This window comes from Penicillium antarcticum (genome assembly GCF_028974205.1).
Source record: "Penicillium antarcticum strain IBT 31339 chromosome Unknown utg000009l_segment0_segment0, whole genome shotgun sequence".
Classification (NCBI taxonomy): Eukaryota; Fungi; Ascomycota; class Eurotiomycetes; order Eurotiales; family Aspergillaceae; genus Penicillium; species Penicillium antarcticum.
Window position 1 is genome coordinate 3,628,296 of NW_026695307.1, and position 15,457 is coordinate 3,643,752.

A 15,457-nucleotide genomic window follows, 5' to 3' on the forward strand; every position below is an offset into this window, starting at 1 on the left:
AAGGGATCTGCACTCATAAGATCCGGGGAATCGTCGGCAGCAATATTGAGTGCAGCAATAATTAGTGCACCAGTTAAATTCCTTCAGCTTCCCCGCAGCCTGCGCATCCGAAATTGAACGGAAGAATGCCCCAAAGGCGATATTGGCCACCGGAGAGATCCCTGCGGACTTTGTATACTAACTTCCCCGATCTGAGGACCCCTATCCCTCACCAACCACAACCCTCAGGCTAAAGCCCAACCATACGATATGCGGAAAAATCGCGGCGGTGCCCCTCTCTCCATGCAATAAGCTTAAGGATCATCGGTCCGGTTGCCCTGTGAGGCTGGTGTCTCTCCACAATTTGCAACTATGCAACGCTGCAACCCCTCAATTTCAAGACCCCTGCAAATGGCGAAAGGGACGGAGCTCTGGAGAACAGCAATGCTAGAATTGTTTGCATATGGCATGGTTGACAGATCCTGCTTATGTCGGTCAATGATGTCCCGACTGGCTGCTTCTATATGAATGTCTGTCTGCCCCTGGATTGGGGATTCCTCTTCCCGCTTCACGCTCTGCTTCCCCCGCGTGGATTGTGAATTGTGAACTGTTGAGGGATCATGAAGCTCTCGTCTACTTGGGCTATTGCCTGTCTGGCGGCCCAGGCTGCTGGTGCTGCTATTAGCCATCAATTGAATGGGTTGACGATTACCGAGCATCCGGATCCTGTTAAGCGGGCTTTGCTTCAGAAATATGTGAGTTTTGTTTAATTTGCTGATGGGTAGGGATTACTGTCCTGACTTGCTCCTGTAGGTGACATGGGACAAGGATTCTTTATTCGTCAATGGCGAGAGGATCATGCTGTTCAGTGGTGAAATCCACCCGTTCCGGTGAGTGCTTTGAGTGGCTGTTCTGTGAAGGGATCCTTGTTGACTCTTATTCCGTATAGTCTGCCTGTTCCATCTCTGTGGATTGATGTCTTCCAAAAGGTCAAGGCTTTAGGATTCAACTGCGTTTCTTTCTATGTTGACTGGAATCTGTTGGAAGGCAAGCCCGGGCAATATACTGCCGAAGGAATCTTTGCGCTGGAGCCTTTCTTCGATGCTGCCAAGGAGGCTGGTATCTATCTCCTCGCTCGTCCCGGTCCCTACATCAACGCCGAAGCATCGGGTGGTGGTTTCCCAGGTTGGCTTCAGCGTGTGAATGGAACATTGCGAACTAGCGATCAGGCTTACCTAAAGTCAACTGATAAGTATGTCAAAGCCCATGATACTAACTTTGAGAATGACGTTCATACTAACATTTGTCTAGCTATATTGCCAAAGTCGCCGCGACAATCGCCAAAGGGCAGATCACAAATGGCGGTCCAATCATTCTGTATCAGCCCGAGAATGAATACAGCGGTGCCTGCTGCGGATATGAAGGTTTCCCAGATGGAGCCTACATGCAGTATGTCGAGGACCAGGCACGCAATGCTGGTGTTGTCGTCCCTCTGATTAGCAATGATGCCTGGGCTGGTGGCCACAATGCACCTGGCACTGGCAAGGGGGCGGTCGATATCTACGGTCATGATAGCTACCCTCTTGGCTTTGACTGTGCCAACCCTTCTACTTGGCCATCTGGTAATTTGCCCAAAGGGTGGTATCAAACGCACATGGATCAGAGTCCTTCTACCCCGTACTCTCTGGTTGAATTCCAAGGTGGAGCATTTGATCCTTGGGGAGGCGTTGGGTTCACGAAGTGTGCTGCTCTTCTGAACCATGAGTTTGAGAGAGTTTTCTATAAGAACAACCTCAGCTTCAAGGTTGCTTTCCTGAATCTGTACATGGTATGACACCAACGCTCCAGCCATTGAATATGAACTAACATCTAAAGATCTTTGGTGGTACCAACTGGGGTAATCTTGGTCACCCTGGTGGCTATACATCCTATGACTATGGTTCTCCAATTACAGAGTCTCGCAATATCACTCGCGAGAAGTACAGCGAGCTCAAGTTGATTGGAAACTTTGTCAAGGCGTCACCGGCGTACCTGCTTACAACACCAGGAGACTTGAGTACTTCCGAGTACACTACATCATCCGATATTGCAGTGACGCCCCTGCTCAGTGGTAACAGCACAGCATCTTCGTTCTTCGTGGTCCGTCATAATGACTACTCAAGCCAGACTTCAGTCGACTACAAGCTCAAGGTTTCTACCAGCGCTGGCTCCCTCACAATCCCACAGCTTGGTGGAAGCTTGACTCTCAGCGGTCGTGACTCTAAGATCCATGTTGTTGACTATGATGTTGCAGGGACCAATGTTCTCTACTCTTCCGCTGAAGTGTTCACCTGGAACCAGGTTGGCAACTCCAAGGTGCTTGTGCTGTACGGTGGCCCTGGTGAACACCACGAGCTGGCAGTCAACTCCACATCCAAGGCATCTGTTGTCGAGGGTTCCTCGTCAGGTTTCACCACCAAGCAAGTTGGGAAGACCGTTGTGATCGGCTGGGATGTGTCCACCACTCGTCGAATTGTCCAAGTAGATGACTTAAAGGTTTTGCTTATTGGTCAGTAACTTCTTGCTTCAGCCATACTACATATACTAACTTATATCAGACCGTAACTCTGCATACAACTACTGGGCTCCTCAGGTCCCGGCGTCAGGTACTAGACCTGGCTACAGCACCCAAAAGGCCGCCGCGTCGGCCGTCATTGTCAAGGCCGGCTACCTTGTGCGAACTGCCTATCTAAAGGGCAGTGACCTTCACCTCACAGCTGACTTTAACGCCACCACACCTATCGAAGTGATCGGTGCGCCATCCAAGGCAAAGAACTTGGTCATCAACGGCAAGAAGGCCCAGGTCAAAGTCGATAAGAACGGCATCTGGTCCAGCAATGTGGCATACAGTACACCTAAGATCAAGCTCCCCACTCTCAAGAGTCTGAAGTGGAAGGCCATTGACACACTCCCCGAGATCCAAAGCTCATACGACGACTCCAAGTGGGTTGCTGCCGACCTCGCCAACACAGCAAACAGCGTCCACCCTCTGCAGACCCCGACCTCCCTCTACTCATCCGACTACGGCTTCCACACAGGAACCCTAATCTACCGAGGCCACTTCACCGCGACAGGCGATGAAACAACCTTCTTCATGCACACCCAAGGCGGCACAGCATTTGGCAGCTCAGTCTGGCTAAACTCCACGCACATCGGATCCTGGGCGGGAATCTCGATTGACAGCGACTACAACGCCACATACACCCTCCCAACCCTAACAAAGGGCAAGTCCTACGTATTCACCGTAGTCGTGGACAACATGGGTCTAAACGAAGACTGGACAGTCGGCTCAGAGGAAATGAAACTGCCCCGCGGTATCCTCAACTACGAACTCTCCGGTCAATCCGCCGACGCAATTACCTGGAAACTAACCGGCAACCTCGGCGGCGAGGACTACATCGACACAGTCCGCGGCCCGCTCAACGAAGGCGGTCTCTACGCCGAACGCCAGGGCTTCCACCAGCCTTCAGCACCTACACAAGATTGGAAATCAGACAGTCCCTTCGATGGCCTCTCAGCACCCGGCATCAAATTCTACTACACAAGCTTCGATCTCGATATCGAGAAGGGCTGGGATGTACCCCTCTACTTCAATTTCGGAAATAGTACCGCGCCGCCTGCTGCGTACCGTGCCCAGCTGTATGTGAATGGCTACCAGTATGGTAAGTATGTGAACAATATTGGGCCGCAGACAAGTTATCCGGTTCCCGAGGGTATTTTGAATTATCGTGGGAGCAACTATGTTGCCTTGAGTCTGTGGGCTCAGGGAGAGGATGGTGCTAAGGTGGAGAATTTGGAGTTGGATTATACTACTCCCGTGTTGACTGCGTTGGATGCGGTTGAGGCAGCTGGGCAGCCGAAGTATTCGAAGCGGAAGGGGGCTTATTAGTTGGATGGCTTGGTGAAATAGTATTCGCAAGGATATATAAGAATATAAGAATTGCAGTCAAGTGAATTGTATACATCGTAGATCCACTTCTCCGCAGATCCCAGCCACCCCCCAACCTCCTTCGATTCTTCATTTCTGTTCTTCCTTTCCTTCCTTTTCGATTATGACTACGGAGTAACATATGCGCATTCTCTCTTTCTATCATTCTTGACGTCCAACTTCACGTTTGTGACATCGGCCTCTAAGCGCCCATCTCACACCGACTCACCACTCGCTCGAGTCGAACCCCAGCCCAACCCCTCAATCCAATTCCAACAGAACAACCAACCATACTCATCGAGCTCAAACAAACAACATGACATCCAATGCAACCCTCACCCACCCAAACGACCTCCCCTCCCACCTCCTGACCTCCCACCAAAAACGCTACACAACAATCTCCATCCCCTCAACCTACGGCCGGCTCCACTCCAGCCCAGCAGCAGGAACCGTCGTAGGAATAGTGCTAGGCAGCGTAGCAGGCTTCGTGCTGCTCATGTACATCCTCTTCCTAGCGGTGAACCCAGGCGGACTAGCACGCGGCGGTAGCAGCGGCGCGGCACCAACAGTATCCTCCTCGCTCTCAATGGACGAAGAAGAGATCGTGGAAGTACGCAGTCGACGACCGTCCAGACGTCGCCGGAGCGGTGAGACCATCGAGGTGATGGAGGAGCGGGAGACGTTCCGTGATAGTTATCGGCGCAGGCCTTCGTCTAGGCATGATCGCATTCTTGTTGAGGAGTCGCTTGCTACTTCTACTTCTGGGGGTGGAGATGTTGTTGAGGTCCTTGAGGAGGAGAGTTCTGTTCCTTCTGATGTTTCGCCTAGACCTGCTAGACGGAGTCGGAGGGGCGTTAGTCATGTTGACCCTTTGGCTTATGGGGGTGGGAGTCAGTATAGTCGGAGGTCCTGATTGTGATGATGGTTTATGGTTTATGTCGATACCCTTATGTTTATGGATTAATGTTTGACGAGATAATATATTGCTGTTCTGTTATACCTTGGGAGTATGAGTTGTCTTCGTAGTTGATCTTGATAGCTACTTACCGCAAACGGAAGCTCTAGATACGCTACCATGAAAACGACCCCTACAGAGAAAAAAAAAAAAAAAATTTAGAGTGAAAGTGATAGCGTGCGAGAACGAGGACAACAGTAGGGGTGAATAGTACAATCGAGGATACAATAAAAACCAAGCCCAAACACCGTTTTCTGTTTTGCGCCAACAAAAGCCAAAAGAGTCAAGGATATATACGAGAACACAGAAACCAAAAACCAATCTCCACCGAGGGAAGCCCAATCCCCCTCAAGCCCAACAGGGAGCAAGAGCAAGAGTATATGCAAACCATAGGAAACCCAATATCAAAACAACCCCCTCCTCTTCTCCTTAGAACAAGATATCCAAACAGCAACAGCAAGCAAGAGCAGCCATTATACCCGCACAAATGCCCCCAGCACCACCACCAGACCGGTTACCCCGATCATTAGCATAATAGCCCTGCTGCTGAGGCGGATAGCCCTGCTGCTGCGGCGGATAATACATAGGCTGCTGCGGCTGATTGTAATACCCCTGCGGTTGCTGCTGCGGATACCCATATCCCTGCTGCTGCTGCGGGTAATAACCCTGCTGCTGGGTTCCGGCGCCGCCGTAGTAATCTTGCGCGGCGCCCGGGCTGGGGCCTTGTGGTGGGGGGGAGGCGTGGTTGTAGGGTCCCGCGTAGGAGGGTGGGGGACTCGTCTATACCAGAGGAATATCAATTAGTATCGTTGGGATTGGATATGGGGGGGGGGGGGGGGATTGGCTTGCGACATACGGGTTTGTTGTAGGACATTTTTGGGGAGGTGTGGAGTTCTTTTATGGAGGTGGAGGGTTTAGCGCCGATCGGGTGTATCTTTGATCTGGGGTGCAGATGTAGATGCTGATGTGTGGATGGGCCCGGGTTGGATGTCTTTGTATGGACTATGTATGGATCTGGGGTGTAATGAGCGATCGCTATGAGGATTCGAGAGATTCGAGAGGAGAAAGCCGAAGAGATCGTTGCGAAAGTGGCGCAGTTCCGGGGGTCGGCACGCTTAGTCAGTTCCAAGACCGGACCAAGTTTTATAGTAGGCATCAGGGTAATTTTTATGTTTGAGTCTTGTTTCAGAACTTGATTATGACTTTTGAAAAACCATTTATAAAAACAATGCAGATGCAAGAGCCAAAATGAAAAAAAAAAAAATGCTAGGCAAACGCTAGACTGTATGTTGACGCATATATGAGAACTCCCTCTCTATGCCTTTTCCTCGATCGAGGCCTTCTTGAGCTCGTCGGCGGCGTCGGCTGCGCCATCCTGCTCCTGGGCAAGCTCGGCATCCGCTGTCGGGGCACCGTTCTCTTGGGCGGGCTTCTTGGCAGCGTCGGTGGCCCGGCCGTTGGACTGGGAGATGTTGGCCTCCTCCTCCTCGAGGCGGGTGATTTCCTCCTTGGCCTTCTTGATGTTCTGGATTTTGTTAGTATATATGTTCAACATCAGTCACTGAGATAAGCTCACCTCCTCGGTCTTGCTGGCCTGGTTCTTCTTCCACTCGGAGATCTTGGCGGCCAGCTTTTCCACAGCAGCAGGGACATCGGACTGGTTCATGGGAGGGTCGATCTTGACCTTGGAGAACTCCTCGATGATACCAACGTTCATGTTGAACTTGGTGCTCTCAGCAGCAGGGGCAGCACCCTTCTTGCCACCCTTCTTGCCCTTCTTACCACCGGTACCAACAAAGTAGTCCTCCTGGTCGTCCTTGCGCACAACCTTCATACCCTTAATCTCAGCAGCCTCAACAGTCCGGCCGACTCCGGCGCGGAAGTTGCTGCCGGCATCCTTCTTCTCGTCCAAGCCGAGAGCGGCAAAGTTATAAGCAGGGTCAAAGTGACGGATAAGACCTTGGGCGGTAAGGATCTCATCATGGTAAGCGGGCTGCGAGGCCTCCTCGAGCTTCTTGTCAGCGACCTTCTTGCGCTTCTCGCGCTCAAAGGCCTCACGCTCAGTCTTCTGGCGCTCACGGCGCACGCGCCACGCCTCATCCTCGTACTCCTTGTAGGCACGGCGGGCCTTGTAGTAGGTGTCCTTGATAGTGCGAATGGCAGTGTACTTCTCCTGCTGGTCATTGCGCAGCTTGGTGCGCTCATCGCGCAGAGAGTTAAGGTTCTTGAAGACACCGTCCTGCTCGGCCTTGATGGCGTCGAGTTCCTTCTGGATCTCGCTATACTGGTCGCTCAAAGCCTTGGCCTCGGGGTTGTCCAGGGTCTTGCGCAATTCGGCAATCTGAGCCTTGAGCTCATCAATGCCCTTTTGGGCCTCGTCAAGGCCAGCGAAGCTCTTGCGCTGCTTGCGCAAAGTCGAGACATCGCTCAGGGCCTTGCGCTCGTCGACCAGACGAAGGGTACCGGAGTCAACCTGCTTCTCGAGACGGGCAATCTCGCGGTCAATCTCATCGACGCTCTTGAATGAAAGACGGCCGCGGGAGTTGTTCTGCTCGGCAATGCGGGCCTTGAGGTTCGAGTCCAGAGAGTTGATCTTCTCCTGGGTGCTGGAGCGGCTGGACTTGAAGCCGGATTGCTTCTGACGGATGGAGGAGAGTTGGGCACGGAGCTCCTGCTGCTTCTTGGCGGTAGGCGAATCCTTGTTGCTGGGCTGAGCGTTGTCAAGTTTGGCCTTGATTTGGTTCTGCGCAAATCAGTCAGAGGGGAAGCGGATACAACAATGGGCGACGGCATGTAATGGTGTGGGTCGAGATCATCGCAATGCTCTCAATTCCAATGTGAGGACAAGAATCTAAGAAAGTCATACCAACTTCTCTTGAGCAGCAGTGTGCTCCTTCTCAGCCTCGGCCAGACTGGCCTTGTAGGCAGCCTCATCGGGCTTGGTGGGCTTGACCCGGGGCTCCTCAGTAGAAGACATTCTCAAATGAAATGAAAGTAAAAGAAGAAAAGACCAGAAAAGACAAGACAAGAAAAGAAAACGATTCACCAAAAGAGGAGTAGAAAAGGGGAATTAATTTGGTTCGGTCGGTTTCTCCGCTTCGGTCGTTGGCAGAAAGTTCCCGCCGATTTTTCGACTTCACTTTCTCACCTTGGAGCTTCACCCGTTTTTCACTTATTTTGTTCAACACCGCAGTCATGGATGGCGAAACACACTCCGGCGAGGCCGAGCAGGAGATGACCCGGCTCTGGCGCACATTTAAGACAGTCTATGAATTGCTTGCGGACCGGGTAGGCACGCCTGATTCCCTTGGTCCTGAACCATGCTAATCATCGCATAAGGGCTACGAAGTATCTGAGGACGAGCTGGCCCTCGATCTGAATGAATTCCGCTCAAAATACTCCGACCCTCTGGGCTACCCTGAGTACGCGAAATCCCTGCCTCGCCTACAATTGAAGCGCGAGAAATCGCCAATTGAAAGAAAGCTAACAACCCTCTTCCAGCCGCACCAAGATGAAAATCCAAGCCCGCCCCACGGAAACCATGAAGATGAAGTACACACCACTTCCCAGCAAAGCAAACCCAAACCCGCAACCAGACTGCGGCACAATCTACGTTGATTTCTGCCCAGACGCCTCAGGCGTCGGAACCAAGCAAGTCCGCGCCTTCAACCACCTGGTCGACGAGAACAACTTCCACACCGGAATCTTCATCACGCAAACCCCGATCTCGCCCTCGGCCGTGCGCCTGCTGAGCGGAGTCCCTGGCCGCATCTGTGAGCACTTCCAAGAGCAGGATCTACTGGTCAACATCACCCGCCACGAGCTGGTGCCCAAGCACGTCCTGCTCAGCCCGGAGGAGAAGGCCCGTCTGCTCGAGCGCTACCGCCTGAAGGAGTCGCAGTTGCCCCGTATACAGGTGTCTGATCCTGTTGCGCGCTACCTTGGTCTGCGCCGTGGTCAGGTTGTTAAGATTATTCGCAAGAGTGAGACTGCCGGTCGGTATGCCAGTTACCGCTGGGTCATCTAAGCTTTTTTTCGTTGGAAAATTGGCGTAAAACGGGATTGGAGAATGATACACAGCTGCACCACTTCGAAATGGACCGATGCAGGCTTTTCTTTTTAGTATCTCTTTTCCATTTCCTTTTCTCTTTTCTTTGGGGGCTTGGTTCACGCCCGAGGGACCCAGTTCTGCTTCCAAGCTCGGGTTCCTCTGGAGCTACCTCTACATATCGCATCCGGTCCACTTCCACCATCTGAACCCTTCCAGCATGCTACCCTTCTCCTGGGCATACCAATACTGCGAGAGAAAGAGCAGCGCTGGATCAAGAAACAGTACCAAGCGAAGTGGACACCAGGGAGTTCTGTTATCTTTTTTTCTTTTTTTTTTCTTTTATTTTTGGTCCAATTTACGCCTACACAAAGATACAGTACTCGATTCTTGATACTCGATACTCAGAAAAAAAGTTCGGTCCACCCCCCTTGTATTATGGACAGCATGGCGTACAGGCGCGCAACGTTTCTCTATCTCTAGCTTTGGCTTCGGGTGGTTGCGGTTGATGGGGTTACCTGTTTCACATAGTTACGTTAATGGTTCCCCTTTTGTCGTCTAGATGAATTTGATCTATTATGAAGAGTCCATGAGATGTAGACAGTCCTGTCATAGTATAGATCTAGATCTGGAGCCTTTGTATTCTTATGTCAGGGTTATATGGCATCATGTGATCACGAATGAAGAATATCTGTTAAGTGTTCATTTCATTTCGTTCCATAGTATGGGCATATCATCTCAAATCTCAATATATGTAGGTGGTACACTATTAACAACCCCAGACTATCCAGACTCCAGTCCGGGGGTACATGAATTGCAATGCAATTGCAAAGGAAAGGTAACACCAAATATCAAATCAATATCCAACGCCACACTAAACAACGCAGTAACAGACACAGACACAGACGCAGCAGGGGGAATACAACAGAGACCAAAATATGGAAAAACAAAAACAGGTCCAAACAAGCCGAAAGAAACCCAAATGTAGTAGAAACAGGAAAGGCAAAGCCATATATGGGCATGGGTATGGGTATGTACCAGAACTCCTCCGCTTTCCAATTCTCCATAAGCATAAACAAGTAAAACAAAAAAAAAACAAAAAGGAAAGGCATTATGTCGTTTCGTAGATCATGATATCAACAAATGTCACGATCATGGTCACGGTCACGGTCACGGTCACGGTCACGTTTCTGATTCTGATGTGTTGAGAGCAGCCCACCAACATCTTGTAACTCGACATCTTTATCGAGGGTGATATCCGAAGAAGAGCAGTGTGCCGGAAGGATATGAGCGTGAGGCTGAGTCCGGGTCTGACTTTGAGAATGAGAATGAGAATGTAACTGAGGTCGAGGCTGAGAGTGAGGCAAAGTCATCGATCTCCCAAGGCCAGCCCCCCTCGAAGAAAACGGCGTGACAATGCCCAAATCTTCCAGGAAAGCCCGACTGCCACTTCTCCGCTGTGAAGCCTCAGCAGAAGGAGGCAGAGGAGCATGAACAGGGACAGCAGTATGGGAACTTGAATTCCCTCTCGCAAGAGAATCCCCAGGCAAAGCCCTAGTCAAAAGCCCACCCACATCCGAAAACGAAACCCGTCTCGACTGAGCACTTGACTCCCTCGGCGAAGTATTAGTCCGCAAATACTCTCGCGGACTAATTTTAATATCAAGACTATCGACCGCGGAAGCACGATCATCATCAGAACGGGTCGTAAACGACCAAGAGGGATCAATGGAGCCAGTGCGGGCGACCGCAAGCGGGATATTAGAAGGGAGGGCGGCAGGTGCAGGACGAGGAATCAGGGATCCATCAGCAGTCGAGGGATTGATACACGTATCCGGATCGAGACGGATGCACAGTCCAGAGGCTAGATCGGAGTCGCTGCCCCATTGGTTCTGCATCACTGTATTCCTCCGCACGAAGGATTTATCCATACTCTCTGAAACAGAGGCGGAGCCCTGATCGCGCTTGTATTTCAATTTCTTGACGCCGCGGTCTCGAACGAATGAGCCGATGACGAGGGCGTTCGAGACAGCTGTTGCGGCTAGAATTTCCAGACTTGCCAGGAGGGAACGGTATTGCTGGGAGCCTGCGTGGGCGATGACGGATGGGACGCGGTAGCAGGTGATGGCGACTAGGAAGAGGGAGAGGCAGAAGAGGATGATTAGGGCTAGTTTGCGCTTTAGGGGCATTTGGGCTAGCATGATGATTGGCACGGGGAAGGCAATTAGGAGGAGGTCCGTGATGACGTCGCAGGTGCCCATTGTTATTAGATTCACGTAGCCTGTTCGGCAGGTTGGGCCTGGGTCGGGGGTTACCTGCCAGTAGTGGTCGAAGGGTTGGCATTCTGCTAGGGTGGCGATGACCACGGCGGCTAGGGTTGAGATTAGGAAGAAGGTGATGAAGCGGAGGAAGATGGCGACCGAGCGGCGCCAGACGAGGCCTGTGACTCGCTTGAGGAATTCGCAGACTGTTACTTTTGCTGTCCAGATGCTGTATATATCGTAGATTAGCCCCAATTGACTCCATAGTGGGGAGAAGGGTAGACAGGAGGATCTCACAAGATAGCATAAAAGATCCGCGCAGCAAGCACAAGCTTACTCCCCAGCTCGCGGTTCCGAATATCCTGCTCAGTCAAGCCCGCAGTTGTGGTATTATTAGTACCAAGCACCAGCACGAAATGCACCAGCACCATGCGAATAACCAGCGGCACCACGCTGATCATGGCAACCTTATCCTCAGGAAAGAAGCGCTCCATACGAATGTACCGGCCACACAGACGGACAATGATAATGGCCAGCGAAAAGCCCGTCGCCCACCAGCTCATCATCAGAGTCGGATTGATCTGGTCTCTGGTCTGCATGGCGGGCGGGCTGTCTGGGTAAATGCCACGCGCCAAGATGGAAGCCATCGCGATGGCGACCCAACTGGATCGTTATCAGACACGCGAGTTCAGACTCGAATGTCGAGGTTCACGGTTGAGGTTTACATGGTCTGCACGTGCCGTGTGGGGGAGTGAACGGGGCAAAGTGGAAGCTATGGCGATCGTTTGATATTGATATGTAGGAGTCTCCAGGAGTCTCCAGGAGTCGAGTCTCCGAGCGAGAACCAAGAAGCAAGAACCAAGAACCAAAGAGGGGAAGCCGAGAGAAATAAGAGCCACAAATCACCACGAGTCATAACAGATAAGCCAAACAGCCAGTCAAGAACCAGTGATCGTATCCTCGCTAATCTTGCTCATTTCCTCTACTCTACTTGTCAGATCCCGGTAAGCGCCTCCTGTCAGACTTCACGTTCTCCCGTCTAGTTCACAATAGCAAGATGGAAGGATCAACTCAGGAGAAAGAAATAACCTCTCACTGCGTTAAGGCGCGAAGGAGCTCACCGTTGCGCGGATTCCGGCGGAGTTAACCTTTGGGGACGGAAAGGATCGGCCTTGGCTTCAAAGTGTAATAGATTGATGGTGAGCAGTGATTGACTTGGGCGGTTTGGGGATAGTTGGCTAGGTAAGGTAGATGGTTAGATGGTTAGAACAGGGGAAAGGGAGGGGATTACACGTGGACTATTGCCTAGATAAGCCGGTTACCAAGATACTATACAGGAATCCCGGTCTATGATAGGGTGCCTATATCCTTTCTACCTATCTATCTCTATATCAGGTGGCTGGCCCCCAAATCACACCCATGGCACTCGGGGCTCTGGACTCTGGGCCTCTTATCTACAGGGAACGAACAGACTCAATGGCTCCCCCAGCACGCAGCCCCCCCCAGTACGACCCGCAACTCCTGCAAAAACTTCGAAACCTCGTCTTCAGTACCGACCGTAATCCGCAAACATCCCTCACACCCAAGCTCCTTACCCCGGAATCGTACAACAACCCCACGTTTCTCCGCCATACCCTCGTAAGCCGCGAGCGCGGTCACGTTACACGGTCGGCCCTCAGCATTCAAAATCTGCACAAGCAAGAAATTGGCATCATACCCACCGAGGAACTTCCCCACACCCGGGATGGTAGGTAACGCGCTTAGCAAACGGTCGCGCTGGGCAATGATCTGCGCACGGTAGCGGCGCATAACAGCCATATTAGGGCCAGTAAGGGCGGCAGAAGCAAGCGCGCTGGTCGGGCTGGAGATATTGTAAGGGGCCTTGAGGCTATTAAGGAGACGGGCGATGTCAGGACTGGTGTAGGCGACGCCGAGACGGATACCTGCTAGACCGAAAGCCTTGCTGAGGGTTTGCATGACGACCAGATTCGGCCATTCGGTGACCCATTCCGCGAGGCTGGAGCCCTCGGGCGCGAAATCGATGTAGGCCTCGTCGACGACGACCACGCCGTTCCAGGTTGGGTGCTCGAGGACCTTGCGGATGTCTTCTTTGCGGATGAGGTTTGCAGTTGGGTTTCCGGGCGAGCAGATGTAGGCTAGTTTGATGGATGGGTCGGCTGTGAGGGCTTGGTGGATTTTCTCGGGTTGCAGGTGGAAGTTGTTGGAGGCGTCTAGGGGAACCTTGACAATCTCCACATCGTTCACTTGCGCGCTGACGCTGTACATGCCGTAGGTTGGGGGGCAGGTGAGGATTTTGTCTTTGCCTGGGACGCAGAAGCATCGTAGGAGGGCGTCGATGGCCTCGTCTGATCCGACGCCGCAGAACATGTGCTCTGGGAGGAGGGTTTTGGGGGTGTGGTGGTGGGTGTTTCGGAGGTTGCAGAATAGCTGCTTGAGTTCAATTTGGTGACTGGCTGTGTTAGACATGTACTGCTTGTCTGCGACGGGGCACTCACGGATCGGGGTAGCGGTTCAAGCCCAGGAAGTCGATCTCGGGCTTGGAGGCGCCCGTCGCATCGCCGGTCTGGGAGGCTTGCAAGGCGCCCTCGCTGTTCAGCGCAAGACCGGGCCCGAAGGCGTTCTCATTGGCGTCGAGGAGCACATTCGTCCCATCATCTTTGTAGTCACTGACTCGTTAGCTGGGTTCGGTCCGATATCGGGTCGACGTACTCTCGGGCGCATCGGTATGGCTGCAATGCGAGGATATTAGGGCGGGCGCAAGTGGCCAGGTTGAATGGTGACGAAGCCATTGTGTGTGAAGGATGTACAGTGAAGAAGTTGGTGGGGTGGCGGGGAATTTATCGGAGATGAGAGCGGAACACTGCAATATGAGTCAATGCTGCATCTATACTCTCCAGGGTACCCATTGGATTGGACATATCCACCACTATATATAGATATTGTTCAATTCATTTGACCGATTCTATTATAATTGTACTCTAAAATAAATTCTATTTACATCTAAGCCTAGACTTAACTCGAAAATAGCTTCGATACAGCCGTGTCAAACAACGTTGATAGCATGAATAACATCTCGATAAGGTCTAAAGTAAAATAATAACTTCTCTAAAGTTTCTCAAAGACCTCAACAGCAGCCTTAGCAGTAGAACTGGCACTAGCAGGGTTCTGCCCAGTAACAAGGCGGCCATCAACAACATGGAAGTCATCCCAAATACCAGTAGAGCGCTCATCTGTCCAAAAAAAAGTCAGCAAACATCCAAAAAAAAAAAAAAAAATACTCCAATGAAAAAGGCAACTCACACTTAGCACCAAGACGAGCAGCAATCTCCTCACAAAGCTCAACATTCCAACTCTTCAAATCTCCAATAATACCCATAGTATTCTCCGCCTCAGTAGTGAAACCAGTAAGTCTCCGACCCTGAATAACAGGCTTTCCAGTCTCACGATCAAGGATATTGGCAAAGATAGCAGGACCGTGACAGACAGAAGCAACAACACCACCACTAGCCCAGACCTGCTCAGCGATCTTCTGCAGCGAGGTCGCAGTTGGGTAATCGATCAGAGCGGCGTGGCCGGCGGAGGCATAGAAAACTCCGTATTGGGATGCATTCAGGTCGACAGCTTTGGGCATGTTGTCCAGCTTCTTGCGGAACTCGCTGTTAGTGTCGTTCCAGATTGCCAGGTCGTCGCCGTTGAGGAAGTCGGGTGTTTGGGAGAGCCAGTCGGCGGTGTAGGTGCCTGTCTCTGAGGCGAGGTCGACTTCGAAGCCCGCGGCTACGAGGACATTGTAGGGGTGTAGGGCTTCGGTGATGAAGAGGCCTGTTGTTTCCTTGTTTAGGGTGGCTTTGGCTGAGGTGATGGCGATGAGGGCTTTGCGAGCGGGAGACATTTTGAGATTCAAGGTGGGTGGTTTTTGGTTGTTGGAATTGGGTGTCAAGATGAAGAGTTGAGTTGTTCTGGAGGATGCTGATGAGATTCTGGGACTGGTAGATCATCTGGTATTTATGTCCAGCTTCATCTGCTTGTATGGTATAATCTGGTCCGTGCGGATGAACTCCGCAACTCCGCAACTTCACCACCACTCCGCGACTCCGTCAATCTGTGGGAAGTGCCTGTTTCAACCCTGAATCATTAGTGGAGAGACAGTTAGTGTATGCATTCAATCAGAGTTTACTAGAGCTCCGCATTCTGTCCCCAGAGCTACGTGGTCACCAATATTGAGACTC

General features: G+C 51.7%; 8 protein-coding genes across 8 annotated transcripts; 3 read left to right on the top strand and 5 right to left on the bottom strand.

Annotated features, from left to right (window-relative positions):
* Window positions 1-599: 599 nt before the first annotated feature.
* N7508_009749 (glycoside hydrolase family 35 protein) lies at window positions 600-3,907 on the top strand (the record flags this gene model as incomplete). Its single annotated transcript, XM_058467812.1, has 6 exons — window positions 600-734; window positions 793-869; window positions 929-1,231; window positions 1,291-1,807; window positions 1,855-2,527; window positions 2,577-3,907. 6 exons carry the CDS (start codon window positions 600-602, stop codon window positions 3,905-3,907), a joined length of 3,036 nt encoding a protein of 1,011 aa, XP_058315658.1.
* Window positions 3,908-4,262: 355 nt separating this feature from the next.
* On the top strand, window positions 4,263-4,859 carry N7508_009750 (uncharacterized protein; the record flags this gene model as incomplete). The annotated part of the gene is made up of 1 exon (XM_058467813.1): window positions 4,263-4,859. The coding sequence occupies one exon, from the start codon at window positions 4,263-4,265 to the stop codon at window positions 4,857-4,859; it is 597 nt and encodes a 198-aa protein (XP_058315659.1).
* Window positions 4,860-5,330: 471 nt separating this feature from the next.
* On the bottom strand, window positions 5,331-5,775 carry N7508_009751 (uncharacterized protein; the record flags this gene model as incomplete). The annotated part of the gene is made up of 2 exons (XM_058467814.1): window positions 5,331-5,681; window positions 5,758-5,775. 2 exons carry the CDS (start codon window positions 5,773-5,775, stop codon window positions 5,331-5,333), a joined length of 369 nt encoding a protein of 122 aa, XP_058315660.1.
* Window positions 5,776-6,216: 441 nt separating this feature from the next.
* bfr1 (putative nuclear segregation protein (Bfr1)) lies at window positions 6,217-7,878 on the bottom strand (the record flags this gene model as incomplete). Its single annotated transcript, XM_058467815.1, has 3 exons — window positions 6,217-6,426; window positions 6,478-7,644; window positions 7,768-7,878. 3 exons carry the CDS (start codon window positions 7,876-7,878, stop codon window positions 6,217-6,219), a joined length of 1,488 nt encoding a protein of 495 aa, XP_058315661.1.
* Window positions 7,879-8,096: 218 nt separating this feature from the next.
* Window positions 8,097-8,928, top strand: N7508_009753 (DNA-directed RNA polymerase core subunit RPB5; the record flags this gene model as incomplete). Its single annotated transcript, XM_058467816.1, has 3 exons — window positions 8,097-8,189; window positions 8,241-8,323; window positions 8,403-8,928. 3 exons carry the CDS (start codon window positions 8,097-8,099, stop codon window positions 8,926-8,928), a joined length of 702 nt encoding a protein of 233 aa, XP_058315662.1.
* Window positions 8,929-10,085: 1,157 nt separating this feature from the next.
* On the bottom strand, window positions 10,086-11,872 carry N7508_009754 (putative integral membrane protein Pth11-like; the record flags this gene model as incomplete). The annotated part of the gene is made up of 2 exons (XM_058467817.1): window positions 10,086-11,439; window positions 11,508-11,872. Coding segments are annotated over 2 exons (1,719 nt in total), but the record flags the coding sequence as incomplete, so codon positions are not given.
* Window positions 11,873-12,683: 811 nt separating this feature from the next.
* N7508_009755 (histidinol-phosphate transaminase) lies at window positions 12,684-14,020 on the bottom strand (the record flags this gene model as incomplete). The annotated part of the gene is made up of 3 exons (XM_058467818.1): window positions 12,684-13,680; window positions 13,727-13,897; window positions 13,941-14,020. The coding sequence occupies 3 exons, from the start codon at window positions 14,018-14,020 to the stop codon at window positions 12,684-12,686; spliced, it is 1,248 nt and encodes a 415-aa protein (XP_058315664.1).
* Window positions 14,021-14,336: 316 nt separating this feature from the next.
* On the bottom strand, window positions 14,337-15,120 carry N7508_009756 (ThiJ/PfpI; the record flags this gene model as incomplete). The annotated part of the gene is made up of 2 exons (XM_058467819.1): window positions 14,337-14,461; window positions 14,532-15,120. The coding sequence occupies 2 exons, from the start codon at window positions 15,118-15,120 to the stop codon at window positions 14,337-14,339; spliced, it is 714 nt and encodes a 237-aa protein (XP_058315665.1).
* Window positions 15,121-15,457: the final 337 nt, after the last annotated feature.